Below are 1,984 nucleotides of genomic sequence, written 5' to 3'. Positions count from 1 at the left end.
ACACACAGACACACACACACAGACACACACACACAGACACACACACAGACAGACCCCCCGGTACCACTCCGGCCCCTGCACCCTCCCGTCCCCCCCCGTCCCCACGCGCAGCGATGCGCCCCGTGCGTTAACCCCGGCCACGTCCCAGCCCCGTTCACCCATTTCACACCAGGGCAGGCTGCAGGGCTCCCACGGCACTTCGGGAACATCACCAAGGGAACGTGGACCTGGGGAAGCCCCCAGCCTGCCCCCGCCGCACACCCCCGGGGGCTGTCCCTGAGCCCAGGGGACCCTGTGCCCAACCTGCTGCCCGCACAAGGGTGCCTCTGAGCGGGGCTGGGTGTCCCCTCCCTACCCGGGGCCACGTCCTGCAGCGGGGACCTGCTGGTGGCAGGAGGCACAGCGGTGCCACCCGTGCTGTACCCCAAGGGAGCCAGGGAGAGCGGCCGGGGCTGGAGCGGCCCCATGGGGAAGTGCGGGGTGGGGGGACGGGTGGGCACACGGTGCCTGGTGGGACGGGCGGGTGTGGGGACGTGGCCCCTGCTGGCACCGGGCCAGCTGCAGGCAGGAGCAGAGCCCAGCGGCGCGGGGCAGGCGTGCGGGGCTGGGTCCGGTGCCAGACGGGTCCCGGGCAGGGGCTCAGGGCTCAGTCCTGGGCTGGGTCCTGAGCAGGGGGGTGGGGATCGCGTCCCTCCGAGGGACCGGCTGGGGGTGCGGGGTGCTGGGTGCGGGCTCACCTGTGCTTGGGCGAGCGCCCCGCGGGCAGGGGCCGGCAGCCGGGCAGCTCCAGCAGACACAGCACCAAGCTGATGCAACCCAGCGCAAGCGGCGCCGGGGCTCTCATGGCGGGGCTGGGCCGGGGCAGCGGATCCGGGGCTGCGAGGAGAAGAGAAAAGCTCAGGGCTCGGCGCGGCACGGCGCGGCTCGGCGGCAGCGAGCGGCTCCGGGAGCCCAGCGCTCCAGCCCGGCTCTGCCCGACCCGAGCCGCTCCACCCGGCCCGGCGCTCCCTGCGCCCTCCTGCCCGGTGTCCCCGGTACCCCCCTCGAGCTGCCCCCCGGTACCCTCCGATGCCCCCCCGGTACCCCCCGTCCCCGGGCTGCTCCCACCCCCGGTACCCCCCTGCTGCTCCCGGTGCCGGGGCTCCCGCACGGCCCCGCCCGTACCTGGCTGAGGCCGGGCCGGGGGCGCGGGGAGAGGGGTCGGTGCCGGGGTCGGTGCCGGGGTCGGTGCCGGGGTCGGTGCCGGGGTCGGTGCCGGGGTCGGGCTCAGCCGCCGGCTGCGGGGTGGAGTGGGGTGCGCTGTGCTGGGCGTTCTGGGTGCGGGCGCTCCGGGTGCGGGTCGGTGTCGGTGCCGCCGCCGGCCGTGCTGCCCGAGCTGGCGCTGCCCGGCCCGGCCCAGGTTAAATATCGCTGGGCTCGGCGCGGCGAGGAGGAGCCGAGCGGCCGCGGGAGGAGCCACGGGGCGCGGGGCAGCCCGGCCCGGCCCCGCTCCGCACCGTGCCCACGGCCCGGCCCCGCACCGCGCCCGGCCCCGCTCCCCGCGGTGCCCACGGACCGGCCCCGTGAGCTGCCCGCCGGGACCCCCCGGGCCGGGGCTGGCGGGGGCTTTGGGGGGCTTTGGGGGGCTCCTCCCGTACCTGCGCCCCCTGCCCGGGTCCGGCCGGGCCGTGGCAGCGCTGCTGAAGCCCGGCCGGGCTGCGCTCAGCCGCGCCGAGCCGCACCGAGCCCGGGAGCCGTACCGAGCCGTACCGAGCCGTGCCGAGCCCGGGAGCCGTACCGAGCCGTACCGAGCCGTGCCGAGCCGTGCCCAGCCCCAGTGCCACGGGACAGACCTGGGCAAACCCAGCTGCGGGGCCGGGGCCTCATCCTGCCCCCCTGCCGGGCTGCACGGGGACGCTCGGTGCCCGCTGCCCCATGGGCCCCACGAGCCCCACGGGCCCCATCTCATCATAGAGCTGCCACGGGCTGACCCGGGCTGAAGCCT

The 1,984-nt window shown here is 77.1% G+C and overlaps 1 protein-coding gene across 1 annotated transcript in view; it reads right to left on the bottom strand.

Moving 5' to 3' along the window:
* The window catches only part of ADM2 (adrenomedullin 2), a 4,633-nt gene extending 3,420 nt beyond the window's left edge, over positions 1-1,213 (bottom strand). Inside the window, exons 1-2 of the mRNA XM_035315502.1 lie at positions 1,165-1,213; positions 738-876 (exon numbers count right to left, since the gene is read on the bottom strand). Coding sequence (XP_035171393.1) covers positions 738-844 — 107 coding nt within the window. The 5' untranslated portion in view covers positions 845-876; positions 1,165-1,213. The remainder of the gene's footprint in view (positions 1-737; positions 877-1,164) is intronic.
* Positions 1,214-1,984: the final 771 nt, after the last annotated feature.

Source organism: Oxyura jamaicensis, chromosome 1, assembly GCF_011077185.1.
Source record: "Oxyura jamaicensis isolate SHBP4307 breed ruddy duck chromosome 1, BPBGC_Ojam_1.0, whole genome shotgun sequence".
Classification (NCBI taxonomy): Eukaryota; Metazoa; Chordata; class Aves; order Anseriformes; family Anatidae; genus Oxyura; species Oxyura jamaicensis.
This window is presented reverse-complemented; position numbering and strand designations above follow the sequence as displayed.